The 12,242-nt window shown below is 37.1% G+C and overlaps 1 protein-coding gene across 1 annotated transcript in view; it reads right to left on the minus strand.

The window, feature by feature from the left end:
* Positions 1-12,242, minus strand: part of LOC134857499 (cadherin-23-like) — a 121,666-nt gene that overhangs the window by 21,085 nt on the left and 88,339 nt on the right. Inside the window, exons 33-36 of the mRNA XM_063873736.1 lie at positions 8,884-10,515; positions 8,393-8,636; positions 7,935-8,126; positions 6,717-6,892 (exon numbers count right to left, since the gene is read on the minus strand). Coding sequence (XP_063729806.1) covers positions 6,717-6,892; positions 7,935-8,126; positions 8,393-8,636; positions 8,884-10,515 — 2,244 coding nt within the window. The remainder of the gene's footprint in view (positions 1-6,716; positions 6,893-7,934; positions 8,127-8,392; positions 8,637-8,883; positions 10,516-12,242) is intronic.

A 12,242-nucleotide genomic window follows, 5' to 3' on the forward strand; every position in this document is an offset into this window, starting at 1 on the left:
TCTCTTTAAGCGGAGAACAAAAAAAAAGTACTCAAATTCTTTAATCCAAATAGATTAAACAATTTTAAAACATGTGCATCAAATGAAAATTGTTTTTATTTTTTGAGTTTGATGAAAAATCATCATTTTAAGAACTGGGGTTGACCGGCAAACAACAAAAACGTTTATCGCATGCAAAAAACTGATCAAACAAAAAATAAAGAAATTTTTCTGTGAGAACAGATTCAATAATTTTTAGGTTTTTAAAAATATATTGAAGATTTAGCCATAAATGAAAAGTTACTTTATCTTAGATGGCAAGTCTCCACAAGCAGGTAATCTAAGATAATCAGCAAGGTTAATCATCGGCATTTTTCTGACCTGAAAACATCCTTGGTTACTGTTTTCGGTCAAAACACACACAAAAAAAGCGTAACTCAAAATTTAGTTTTTTGGTTTCATGGCAAAAATTCGAGTCAAACAATTTTATTTATGCAAAAAAATACAAAAACTCATTACAGCCCCCCCTGAGCATAGCAGTAGAAAAAACTGTAGCTTAAAACATACATTGTGATCCCATTCATAAGTGAACTCATACAAAATTAGTGTTTTCTCGTTTTGTTAGCACTGAATTGAGCTCAGCATAGAATTACGAGTTATGTGTAAAAAGTAAGTGCGCTTGTTTATTTAATCGATTTTTTTACTGCGAGGTTATACGGGGTAGGGAGGTTATAATGGGAAAAACTGAAGATTTCATGAGTTTATCTAATTTTGTGTACGCATGGAATTTCACGTTCACAGCAGCCACCCCACCCCCCTGCACTTTTCACATTTTCGTTTTTTAACATTGTTTTACATGCTACTCTGCCTAAACGCGCAACTTTACGACTAAGTTATGAATGACAAATCCGTTGAAATGGTTAGTTTGTTATCAATTCCAAGTTTCATTGAATTATGACAAGGTTTTAAGTGGTTTATGAAAAAAAAAATCTTAAAGGGGCAAGTTATGACTCTTTTTCCTCCTCCCGTTTCCTCACTTGTGATTTCTTACAAGTGTTTTTGTTTGTTTACATGGTCCAAAAACTGTTCACAAGTTATTAAAAATGTTGTCATGAGAACTAATTAGGCCTTGAAAACATATATTTAATTTTGATACTTAACCTATGTTGAATTCCATTCACGAAAACTTCCTATCATACCGGTCTATGCAAGAAAAATGATTATCATCCCAGGTTGACCTCCATAGACCAAAAATGTTAATCATACAATTCCATGAACTAAGTCTAAAAAAATACCAATCATACAGATTTCATAAGCTTTGCTAAAATGGTTTCATCGATTTTTCAAAGAACTTTTCTCTTGTTTTGGCGTAAAAATCGGCGTATCGTACTAAATGAAAAAGAAAAACTTTTTGCTCAAAAAAAATGGAAAATGCAACACTAGCATTTTTTTGATAGCGACAACAAAAAATTTTTCCAAGTAATTATTGAAATAGCCACAAAAAATTTTTTGTTTTTTTATTCGACCGCAAATCGAAATTTTACTCAAGTAAAGGTTAACCTAATTTACTTATCTTGGTTAACCTAATTTATTTTTGCAGACTATAGTTATTTTGCTTCAAATATTGGCTGCTATTACACTTATGTTACAGAAGCATAGAAGCGTAATAGAAGCGTTTTCACAATTTTCTTAAAAACCTTTATTAGGAATGAACATACAGAGAGACCAATAAGGGCTCCCTAGCAATTGTTTTGAGCAACAAAACTGACCGAACGCGCTTTTTTTCAAGTGCATATAAGCAAAAAGTAGTAGTTTGAATTTTGAAAAGTTTTAAAAAATCAATCAACAATCTCAAAAGATAAAAAAGCAAGCACTGGATTTTTTCCTGCAAAGAGTTTTTCAAGGTTAAGAACTAAGCAAATAAGAGCACAAAAATATTTTCAAAACCATCTCCCAATACACATACACTAAATAACGTATAGAATAATATATTTTGCATGCATCAACGTAATAAATATAGTAAATAGCTTGCCTCAATTCGCATTGGAATTTTTCTGAGCAGGGTTACTTCGCCAATTACCATTCAATTACTATATAATTCAAATTTCTATAAAGTAGTCCAGCCTGCATTTTTCATACAAAAAAGCAAAACTGGCTAAGATTTTTTGCGCGAGTCCAAATTTGAGTTTTTTATCGCTTTTACATTGTAACATATAATTCAATTTGTTTAAAAACATCAGGCCACGATTTTCGACTGGTTAGGTTTTTAACTGAAAATTTTTTGTACAAAGCACAAAAATTTTTAGTAGCACTTGATTCGAAACAAAATTAGTTTTTTGATTTATAGAAACATGTGTTAGCAAATCAGTGGTTATCAGGTTTTCGGAAAAAATTTCAAAAATTTTTTAGCGAAACTCGAAACAAATTTTTTTTTGATTTATGGAAAAATGTTCGTCATATAAATTCTATGTAAAAAAAAAAGCTTAACGTCGAGTTTTCTTACAATTTTCTGTACAAATAAAACTGTACAAATATGTATGATGAGCGTTTTTTCCCACAAATTAAAATTATATGACAAGCGTTTTTGGTCAAACCTAGGCAGAATATAAAGTTTTGGGAACCTCGATACACTATAAAGCTCAGTCGAGTTAGCCTGCATGCAAGTTTTGTAATTATCGACCAATATGAACAAAAAAGTTGGCCGTTTTCCCCTTCCTCACCTCGCATGAGCATCAATTGTTTTACAAAGGTTTAGTATGAAGACCAATTATGTTGGTCTTGACTTAATTAGTCCGCGCTTTTTTCCGTGAATTTTTATTACAATCGAAACATGCGAACAAAAAATTGTTTCTTGGTCGAGCGGTTTTCGCCTAGGTCTGAAAAAAAATCACACCGTCTCCAGCTTGGTCGTGAAAGCAATTCCGGGTCCAGAAAATCAGGACGAAAAATTGCATTATGGGTCGCAAAAGTCGTGCCCTGGGTCGCGCCGCATCCGTATTCAGACCCAAGTGGGTCGCGCCCCAAGTGGATTGTGATAGTCTGGATATACCAAAATTTGGTCACGAAAGTCTGGACGTGGGACACAAAAGTCTGGACATACTAAAATTTGGTCGCGAAAGTCTGGACGTGGGACGCGAAAGTCTGGACATAACATAATTTGGTCGCGAAAGTCTGGAGACACATTTTTCAGGCTTTCGCGACTTTATGTCCAAATTTTTGCGACCAAACTCTGGTATCTAGATTTTCGCGACCCATTGTTCAGACTTTCGCGACTAAATTTTGGTATGTTCAGACTATTGCGATCCACGGCGCGACTCACGTCCAAACTTTCCAGACTCAAACTGTCAGCGCGACTCTCGGTGCAATTTGGGTGTAAATCCGGATGCGGCGCGACCCACAAAGTCTAGACATGAGTCTGGGACCTCAATCTAAAATATGAACATGTATTTCGTCACATTTAAAACCATAAACATGTGATATCACAGGAATCAAAAAAGGGAAATCACATGTCTCAAATAACATGTGGGAATTTACACTGGGAACGGGAAAAAGAGCTAAAATGACTTGCGAAAATTCGCAGGTGTGAGGCAGGGCAGGTCAAAAATTAATTGTCATTGGAATTAATTACAATTAATCAAAATTTTTCTGTGCAATGAACTGATTTTCATTCCTGAACAACTACAACTGCATTGATTGCGCTCTATTTTTTAACTGCAATTAACTTTATCAAACGCATTTCTTAGAAATACTCGCACATTTCTCTGAAACTAATTTTTTTCTTACTTCACAATTGATTTTTAACATTCAAATTAATTGCAATTTAAATTTCAGTTGTCCAATTAATTTTTGACATTCCCTGATGGGAAGATTAAAAAGATTCGCGAGATGAGTGATGTCAGCCGCCATAATTTTACATATAAATGAAAGTTTGGATCTACTTAACAATCTCGACCCCTTTCAAGAAAGGGGGGATATTTTTAAGTATATCAAAATGGTCGATTTTTCGACCAATCAGAATGCAGCAAAGCTAGAATTCTCAATAGAAAGCTCAAGTACTAATTTATTGCATTTATTTATAGGGGTGGAGTTTCTTAAGTAGGTACCAAAGGGGGAGGGGGGGAGATTGTAAAGAAAATCCAAAACTTTTGCTCTGCTATTATGGCAATCTGTAATAAAATGATTTTTTATATACTAATGGTAAGTTTATACAATCTAGATTGTCAATTTAAATAAGAATGCGAGTTGATGAAATGTTAAAAAGACTCCGTGGCGCAAGGATAGAAGGAAAAGAGCCCAAAACCAAAAACCATTTTAGTCACCATCCATCACTTCATTTTTGATCTAGTTGCAATTCACCCCGGTCGAGATGCTCGGGGGAGATGTTTCGACTGTCTCGGCCAAAATTCGGTTAGTTTTGTCCGTCTCGTACGAAAATAGGGCTCTTTTCCGTTTTCCCCAAAACCTTCAAAATATCAGTTTTTATGTTTGTTTTACATGTTTGGTACAAGTGTGAAAGAGAAGTCACGGTAAAAACCAAGTGTGAGAAAGGGGTCTCAATCACTTTAATTTAGGCAAAGGTCGCAAATAAATAACTCAAAATTCACCGGTCGGTCGTTTTAAAACTTTTTTTCTCAAACGTAATTAACCTGCTTCATTAGCGCAAACTTATTCAATACTTCAACTGACTTCATCAAAGCACTAAATTGAATAATGTTGAGGCACTCTATTTACATTAGGGACCCAGAGAGTGTTTTCAGACCACTCTATCACACTTTTACCACCCCGGGTTGACCAAAACTTCCTATCATACAATACCCATATCGGAAAAACAAAAAAAATCAGTAGGCAAAAACACAAAAAAATGTTTGGGGAAAACTTTTGCGCCATCCAAAAAGTACCGGTCATACAATTTTCATATATGGAAAACTCATGATTAGCATTTTTTTCTTTTTTATTCAGTACGATACATTGATTTTTATGCCAATACAAGAAAAAACTTCTTTGAAAATTCGATGACACCATTTTAGCAAAATGCATGAAATTTGCATGACAAGTGTTTTTTCAAAGACTTAGTTTATGGAATTGTGTGACTAGCATTTTCGGTATATGGAGGTCAACCCCGGACGTGTTAAAACTAAATGCGTGGCCATTTTTCCACCCAAACCCCCCCCCCACACCAAACTTCAAACTTTCTTTTTTCAATCGTCTTATGAGTTATTATGGCTGAGCGCGTGATGTTATGAAGTAAGGTATGAAGAAACGATTTGCTAACAATTGTTATCTTGTTCACCATGCAAAATTTCAATACATTATTACAAGTTAACATTAGTTTTTCGAAACTGAAATTCAAATGTGGGGTAAAATTGGAAAAGAGGCAATGCATAAGGTTACCCGCGCAGAAATCCCATCGATTTTCATCAATTATCTTGATGTTTTATAGTCTGTTATAAACTGTGATATATTTTTAAAAAAACTTGGCCTAAATTTTTTGGCAAAATAATCAAATTTAGTTCTAAAAAGAAAATGGACTATAATTGATTATAATTGATTTTAATGGATTTTTGTTTCAAAATAAATGGATTATAATCATTACGATGCCAAGCTGGGTTTTAAAACAAGGTAATTATTTGTGCTTTTAAGCGTCTGAATTCCTCGGAAACATCTTTTGATTGTTTAGGAGACTTCTTTCTATGAATTCCACAATTAAATGATCACTACACCAAATGCCAACAAGTGATTTTTTTGTCAGTGAATTTTGGAGACAAACGTGTTTTGGACCTTGAAGTTAGCGCATAAAATGTCACTGGATTCCATAGTTTTCAGTGGAATCCGTGGTCAATTTATTCTCTTCTTTGCTGGATTCCACTGTTTGTCAGTGGATTCCACCGTCAACTTGTTTTTTTTGCCGCTGAATTCTATAAGCACTGTTTGAACTTGTATCGGATCCATTTTGTCATCATCTCTTTTTTAGGTTCTGTAACCATTTGATTTCACTTTTATATTTTATATGACAAATTTTATCAGCAAATGAGACCATTAACCCTTTATTTTTTTCGCAAACGAGTCAAGTCTCTACATTCTTTTAACCTCCCCCATCCCACTTTTTTCGAAAGTGAGAAAAGTACCTGCATGTTATCCCCCTCAGCATATAAGACAATTACACATTTATTTGAGCAGCAAAAATGCATTCCGACAGAAAGATAATTATGCCGAATCCAATGACCAACTTAATAATTTTATTGGGAACCCAATGACAAATAATTGTCATGTTTTATATTGTAAAAAGACAAGCGACAACCATATTTATTCCACAAACATGCTCATTGAACTAATTCCACAGATTATTATGTTTTATTAATACCACATATTTTCTTTATATTATCTTGAATACTGACATAATTCTCCAACCCGCTGAAACAGGGGTCAAAGGCGCCTTCAGAAGATTTTAGGGTCCGTTCAACAAAATGTTATATTTTAAATTAGTATCAAAGGGGAGAAACTTTGGGTCAGCAGGGAGTCGAACCCCAGAGGGGGGAGTTAAGAGCAATTAAATTTTGTGCGTGTGAGTGTTGCTGGGCACCATCATATGTCGCGATGCATTTTTTTCGTGATACATATTTATGAGGAATTTAAAGGGCGCTTCTTGGAGCACATTTTTATTATCGAGCTTTTTATAAGTATTATGAAGCAAATTTATCGAATCCATGTTTCAAAAGTAATAAATAGCAGATGCTGACCTCCTTCGAAGCTGTCGGTGACATTCATATAGAGTGAGTATGAAGTCTTAGTCTCGTAGTCCAGAGGGGCTGCCAGATAGATGTCTCCTGTGTACTGGTCAATCATGAAGGTCTTGTTGGCTGCCACTGGGTCCGAGTCAAATGAGAAGTCCAGCATGTACCTCACACGGCCAAACCTAAAATTAAACCAGAAAGCGTAGTTGCAAGCAGCAATATGATTTTATAAACGTGTCTTGGCGCTTTCCCCGCCCCCTGCCCTTACACGACTATGGTGCAACGAGTGGTTTTAGTCCGCACGTCAATTTTCATAACGATCGGAAAATGTAAACAGCAAAAAGTTGCAGGTGCGGGGATGAGGAAAAGGAGCCGTGTTCTTGTCGAAGCTTCCGATTCTGTTTTTTTGTCTAATCCGAGATTCCTCTCGGATTGCTATAGTTCTGACCAGCAGATACAATTTTAGTTCCGACCTCGTAAATCGCAGTGGGGTCAATTGGGTCATTTTATTGAAGCTCGTTCAGCCGTGATCAAGACTCCAAAAAATAAAAAGGATTGTCTCAAGTAGTGTAAACAATTTGATGACACAACTCATAATGACACAAAATTTGATGACTCTAAACTCCCCCCTCAGGCTTTTGACCCCTTGCCAACTCTCTTTGGTACTGCTTTAAGATAGCGATTTTTGTGAGACGCGCCCTAAAAATTTTCTAAAGGTGTATTTGGCGCCCGTTATACTATTTTTGAGCGCGCGCCGAAAAAACGCAATTTTTTGGTCAAAACTTTCCAAAAAAAAACACCTTTTTTGGCCTGTTTTATCAAAAAATTTGGTCAATAAAGGGTTTTTATAGTCATTTGTGAGAGCTCGGAAATCAACTTGGTCGACCAAAAAAAGGTCGACAAAATTTCCCCTTAATTATTCTGAAAAACCGCCACCCCTCGAGAAAGTCCGAGATATGCCCCTGAAACTCATTAATATGATCCTCAATCATTTCTACAGCAATCGCGTTGTTCTTTTAATTGTATTTGCTTCTCAATCTGCAATTTTTGACTTTGTTCAATCAGTCTTTCTTTAATTTAATAAACCGGAAGTCAAAAAAGACTTTTTGTCTATTTGCCCAGCAACTTGTTATCTTCATTTTGAACCAGCGCAACCTGTTTTTCGATTAAATTTTCTAGGCTGATAGTTCTGTGATCCAGTGTATGGGTGTGTTTGTGAGTTACCATGACTGTGGGCTGTCTGCATCTGTGGCAGTGAGGGTGATGGTGGCCAGTTGGGTGCCCACTGTGGTGTTCTCGGGGAAGGAGAAGTAGTTCACGGAGCCATTCGTCGTCTCAATTATGCTGGGGTCATTGTCATTCATCTCCACTATGTCTATCAGCACCAGCGCAAACCCAGTCAGAATGGGCCCAGTGCTGCAAATCATACAGAATAGTTACAGTACAGTTAAACATTACAAAACGGGGTTAACAAGGTCTTCCTCCTGATACACTTGACACTTCTTTATCATCGCTCCGTGTTTAAAGACCTACTGAAATGCTAGCCTCGATATCTCATAGACGAACCAACTCAATGTGACCATCAAACTCAAAAAAGAGACTCTTCAATGTTTGATGATTTTAGATAAACTTCTCCAGCTGTTTTCCAGAATTTTCCAGTTATTCTATTAGATACAACTCACGATGCACCCATGTTGTTATCGGCACTCTCCACTTTGAGTCTATGGAACCTGAACTGGTCATAGTCTATGGTTTGGGTCGTCTCCAGACAGAACTGGTTCACCACTGGAGCTGCACAGTTGGTGAGGGCAAACCAAGAGGCATTTCCGCTAATGGTCTTCAGAGTCAGGTCTGCCAGCAGCACCTGGCCAGCCGGCAGGGATGAATCATCGCCATCGTCCACAATAAGGGTGGTCACCACAGTTCCTGAAATAACGTGCAAAAATATTAGCTCCTGCAGTAAGACATTTTTATTATCATTTTTTCTCAAAATAATTTGCCTTTCTGAAAGTTACGGCCAAAAACAATTATGTCGGCAGGACCACTTTCATGTTACAAATCAGAGCATTCTGTTAATTACAATTTTAACTAGATCGACAAGAAAGTTTATTTAAACAACGATTTCAAAACAAAAGTCGGTAGTTGAGTCGTTTTGATCTGTAAGAGAACTAACCGATAGGAACGTATTCATTCAGAGACACAGCATAGCTGTGGGGATTGAAGCAGGGAGCGTTGTCATTATACTCATCAATGAGGATGTTGAAAGTGCAGGTCACATCTGTGGACCCGTCATTCACATCCATTGTCACACTCACACTACTCGTCATCTCTCGGTCCAACCTTCGCGCCACTCGGATCAAACCGGAGAGGGGCTCAATCACGAAGTACCCACCCGAGTTGCCACCCGAGAAGGAGAATGTGTAAGTATCGTACGGGTACTCGGGGTCAGCAGTCGCGTCGAAGTATGTCGACCCGTCGAGCACTTGTGTTCCCATCGGGGCTTCTTCGCCAATGTTCACATCGCTACAAGTCAACGCTCCGTTTCCGCTATCGACATCGGTAATTTGCACGTGAACAATCACCTGCTGTGATCGATGGGTTCCATCTGACACGTCGACAACGAGTTGATATGAGTGATTTCCGTTCACGTTGTAATCCACGTTCGTCAATACATTTAGCTGAAGTGTATTCGTCGAGGGTCCGGCGATAAACGAGAAGTAAGTCGCGTAGTCGGCGGGCATTCCCGACGCCAAAGTAGCGGTCATAGTTCCAGTCGAGTCAAGATCAGTACATGGCAAATAAAATCCAGTCGCTCCAGTGTCCGATTCCGAAACAGTATAAGTCACTTCAGAAGGATTACATAACAAGTTGTTATCGTTTGCGTCGGTTATGTCGACTGTTAAGCTAAGAGTAGCCGTTTTTTGAGTACCTTGATAGTCGGGCTCGTCAAAAACTTCGATGACCAAACTGTAGCTGCTCTTCGTTTCTCGATCGACAGTCTTCGCGATGTGAAGCACAAGTTCGTTCCAGTTTGCATTGTGCACCAATCGGAATGTATCACCTGAGTTTCCGGAAACTATGTCACCCGTGAACGGAACATTTGAGGTCACGTGGGTGAAATCAGTATCGACAATTGTAATTGTCTGGACCAAGGTAGTTCCAGAACAACAGTCTGTTTCTTGGAAGTTTACAGAACTAGAAGTGGCGGGATTGGTAATACTTGGATCGTTGTTGTTAATGTCTCTCACGTACACAAACATGGTTAGATCTGAGTTGGCTGGTAGAATGTTTGACCCGGCATTATTTTGGTCTTTAACTTCAATCGTGAGTTCGAAGAAATCCACAGGGTGAGTTTCAAGGTCAACTATAGCGCTGACCTCGATGTCCGGTCCCGGATTGCTAGTTCCGGCAACACGAGCCAGAAAATTTCCCCAAGCTGGTGCGGGAGACTCGGCAGTCACTGCATAATGTAAGACATTGTTGTCATCTGTCGCGCTGTCGGCGTCCGAACACGACACAGTTCCTATGACCTCGTTAGCTTGGATATCGTCGTCAATGTAAACGATATACAATTTTGGGTCGCATATTGGGACATTGTCATTGTAATCCGTTTTGCACACTGTGAAGTACTGGTCGGTAGATTTCACATTGTCAGAATCAGAGGCTCTGTCATATATAATGGCGAGAACAATGTAACAAGTGGGCCCGGTTTCGTAGTCTAGTTTTTGGATCAAGAACACCTCGCAAGTGTAGGGGTCAATTCTGAAAAACTCGGTTCCGTTGTAGAGAGTACAAAGCAGCTCGCCTAAACAGAGATATCAATTTCATGAGCAAGCGGGTTTGACGTTCATCGTACCAATAATTAAAACAGGGTCAAGTTCCACTCGTCTCATGTCTTAGATTTAAGGTAAATTCTTGGGAATCAAGTTTTTAGAAAAAGCGTAATTAAACGGAAATAAGAGTAAAAAATAAAGTAAAGCCCAGTAATCCAAAAACTAATTCGAATGAAGATCTCAGTTAACTTCATTGTATAGTGATTGCAGAAATAGGTTTCCTTATAGCTTTGTAAGATCATTTAGCCGAAATCAGCAAGAGGTCGACTATTTGCTACTGAGTTTTTGCCCATAAAAGACTATACTAAATCTCATACAGAAGCTAGAATCTTGTTGCTCTTCGCATTAGCAATTAAATAAGAGATCCAACTATGCTTCGGAAGTTAATCTGATTTCAATCAATCAGGTACGGGCGTGGTCTCTATGTTCTCATGTTTTGAGAATTAGAAATTTGGACCGTTTAAGTAAAAATGAAACGACAAAATTAACTTGAAGTTAAGTTGAAAAACATAAGACACCAGAAATGACGATCTCTTTAACTATGCAACTTCTATTGGAAAAAAGGACGTTTTTGGGCACACTTTGAAACATTTGGACCAAAAAATCTCCCCTCAAAATAATTACGGAATTCGAACCCCTAAGCACCCCAAGGGTCCTCCGTTTGGTACCATTTTAGGACACTCATTCTTCGTGGACTGAACCTTAAATTTTTCTAAACGCGCCTTAGGCGCCAGAATATGCTATTAATGAGGAGGCGCGCAACGAAAAAACAATTTTTTGATCAAAACTTTACAAAAAGTACTTCAAAACGTTTTTTTTACCTATTTTTTTCCAATCGATATAGAAAATTTTTATGGTGATTTGGTAGAGCTCAAAAAAATTTGACCGACCCACAAAAAAGCCGACAATATTTTCAAAAAATGAAAGTCTACAACCTCATTTCGATTGTCTACAACCTCAACCTCATTGTATACAACCTCATTTCGATTAAAGTTGATCTAATATTAAAAGTAAGAGAAATAAACTAAATGGACTTAAATTTGATGTAAATTTGTCTTTTTACATATTTTAATTGCATTTTAAGTCTACTAAAATCAAATTGATTCTTTTTAAATCGATTTAAATTAATCAAACTTTTTCCATACTTATTGCTGATCATTTTTACCAATTATATACAGACTTTATCTGTAAAATTGGAACTTTAAATATACTTTCCACAACCTCTGCTATTGGAAATTCAAGGGTGATAGGTAAATAAGACGATAGGACATTAAAACAACGACACGTTTACTCGACAGTTGATGAACAATGAAAGTTTATTATTTAAACTGATACTTCTATTTTCTCAATTTTTGAAGGAGAAATTGTGAATAATAACCAGGCCCCGGATTTAAGTTAAACAACTATTTTTTGTAGTTAACTAACTATCTCAGAGAAAAAGGAGGAAATGAACTAATCATAAAGATGCGCTTTATTTTAATTATTTCTGTGGAAGTTCTCCAGAAAACCGACAATATGTCACAAATTATACGCCAAAACTTACATCTTCACCAAAGCCTGTGATCACATGGTTGAGAAGTTGGTTACAAGCTGTAAAGAACAAGTTTTGAAATTTGAAAATTTTCCGTGGCCTGCTAATACCCGGGGCCTGCTAATAACTCGGGTTTTCTCTCAGATTGGCTTCATTTCTTAACAGAGA

This window comes from Symsagittifera roscoffensis, chromosome 1 (genome assembly GCF_963678635.1).
Source record: "Symsagittifera roscoffensis chromosome 1, txSymRosc1.1, whole genome shotgun sequence".
In the NCBI taxonomy this organism is placed as follows: Eukaryota; Metazoa; Xenacoelomorpha; order Acoela; family Convolutidae; genus Symsagittifera; species Symsagittifera roscoffensis.